At 28.9% G+C, this 2,627-nt stretch overlaps 1 protein-coding gene across 1 annotated transcript; it reads left to right on the forward strand.

Annotated features, from left to right (window-relative positions):
* The first annotated feature begins 394 nt into the window (after window positions 1-394).
* Window positions 395-2,131, forward strand: LOC114192612 (polygalacturonase-like). Its single transcript, XM_028082392.1, has 4 exons — window positions 395-550; window positions 688-996; window positions 1,103-1,621; window positions 1,741-2,131. Exons 1-4 carry the CDS (start codon window positions 431-433, stop codon window positions 1,975-1,977), a joined length of 1,185 nt encoding a protein of 394 aa, XP_027938193.1. The 5' UTR covers window positions 395-430; the 3' UTR covers window positions 1,978-2,131.
* The last annotated feature ends 496 nt before the right edge of the window (window positions 2,132-2,627 follow it).

Raw genomic sequence — 2,627 nt, forward strand, 5'->3', positions numbered from 1 at the left:
TCCTAAATACTAAATTAATATTTTTAAGTTAAAATATTATTAAAGTTTTTATTTTTTTTATCTAACATAAAATAAGTGTTAGGAATTCTATTTTTGTAACTAAACTATGCATGAAATTAAAACAGTTGACTCAATCAAAACATATTATTAAAATTAAATTATTTTTTTCAAAATTGCTCACTTACCGGAAAAACATAACAATAGGGTGATAATTCGTGACGTAAAGTTAATAGTAAATAATTGAATCTAAATATATACTAACAACTAAAAAAAGAAGATACACATGTGGATGATAATTTGCTTTAGAATTGATTATAATGTTAATGGTCTTTAATCCTTGCTAGGTCACTATAAATAAAGTTGTGTAGTTTGAAAATTAAATCACTCAACACAAGTGAACGTGTGAAACAATAAAAAACAAGAAAAAAATATGAATTTTTCTGTGATCATATTATTTTTATCTTTTTCTGTAATTAATTTTGTTTTAGTTCAACCAGCGACTCTTGAAATATCAAAATTTGGAGGAAAACCGAATACAAATATAGCCAAGGTATGTTCTTTTATATTCAACAAAAAAAGTTATGAAATTGTAATGATGAAAAAAAAATACACATTTGATCGTAAATCATAGATTTTTTATTATTGTTACAATGTTTTTCAATAACGTACTATTTTCATAATTACAAGGCTTTAACAAGTGCTTGGGCTGAAGCATGTGCATCCACATCTGCTGTCAAAATTGTGATTCCAAGTGGAACATATCAAATGACCCATGTAGATGTAAAAGGTCCTTGCAAGGCTCCTATTGAAATTCAACTTGATGGCATAATTAAAGCACCTCCAAAGCCAGAGGATGTTGGCGGTGATCAATTGCTCAGGATTGGCTATGTGAACGCCTTAACCATATCTGGTAAAGGAGTTATTGATGGTCAAGGTTCATATGCTTGGAAACAAAATGATTGTTCAAAGAACACTAAGTGCAAACTGCTTGGCATGGTAAATAAATATTTTTGTCAAAATTCAAATAAAATATAACAACTTGTGTATTTATCAAAATTATATTTCATTCACTTTTTTTTATTATTTTATCAAATGTCAACAGAATTTGGGTTTCAATTTCATCAATAATTCAATAATTCGTGGAATTACAACCAAGGACAGCAAACACTTTCACGTAAATGTTTTGGGCTGCAACAATTTCACATTTGATGGATTTAAAGTAAGTACTCCAGGCGATAGTGCCAACACTGATGGCATCCACATTGGAAGATCCACCGGTGTGAATGTTCTAAATACAGACATTGCCACCGGAGATGATTGTGTCTCACTAGGTGATGGTAGCAGACAAGTACTTGTCCAAAATGTGAAATGTGGACCTGGTCATGGTATTAGTATTGGAAGTCTTGGCAAATACAAGGAAGAAGAGTCTGTTGATGGTATCACAGTTAAGGGTTGCACTTTGAAAGGAACTACCAATGGAGTGAGGATTAAGACTTGGCCTAATGAGCCAGGAACAATTACAGTTACTAACATGAGATTTGAAGATATTACCATGGATAATGTTATGAACCCTATCATCATAGACCAAGAGTATTGTCCATGGAACCAATGCTCCAAACAGGTATTTAGTTTCTTATTATCTATTGCATTGCCATTATTATTTTAGTAACAAAATATTTTGGGCACCAAGATGACTTAAAATCCTAATCTATCCTATCTCTTATTGTTGTGATGGTTCAGAATCCATCGAAAATAAAGATAAGCAAAGTTATCATCAAGAATATCAAGGGAACTTCAGGAACCAAAGAAGGAATTATCCTTGCTTGTAGTAGTGGTGTACCCTGTGAGGGTGTAGAGATATCTAATGTTGATCTCACATTCAAAGGAGCTCCAGTAATAGCTACATGTTCTAATGTCAAGCCAAAAATAACAGGAAAGGCTCCTGCCTGCACAGCTCCAAGTACTAAAAAAGAATAATTCAAATTTGTTTAGACAATATAAACGTACAATTTTTTTCTAGAAGAGTGAAGAGTCAATTATACTAGTAGTTATAATTGTAATTCCTTGTTAAATAAACACTTGAAACAAATTCAAGTAAATCGATAATCATGTATATAATCATTTTTGAATAATAGAGTGTTTTAATTATTTGACTATAACATGTCAAATAAAGATTTTTTAAGTTGTTTGTAGTATTATAAAGTTTATGAAATGATAAAATTCATCTAAGTCAAGAAAATATTTATTTCTTCAAGTGATTTAGATTATTTTTCTTTAATATATGTGATCAAAATATGAAGAAACGATGATTTTTTAAAAGAATATATTAAAGCTAATTTGATGGGTTTAGAATTTTGTTGATAGGTTAACTCAAGTTATTACTACGTTTTAATTTCAATTTTTTTATAATAATAATATTCATGGATTTTAATTTTAGAATTATAATTTTTAAAATAAACCGTAGAAGATTTCTCTTTTTTGTAATATTTACATTAAAATCAGTTTATAACACTTTTATATAATTTGATAGTATAATTGTACCAAATTTCTTTATCAAAGTTGCATGTTGTAGTTAATGGATTTAATATAACTTGTTTTCTGTTGCTGAAAAGGGTTGAATAAATTTA

This window comes from Vigna unguiculata, chromosome 7 (genome assembly GCF_004118075.2).
Source record: "Vigna unguiculata cultivar IT97K-499-35 chromosome 7, ASM411807v1, whole genome shotgun sequence".
In the NCBI taxonomy this organism is placed as follows: domain Eukaryota; kingdom Viridiplantae; phylum Streptophyta; class Magnoliopsida; order Fabales; family Fabaceae; genus Vigna; species Vigna unguiculata.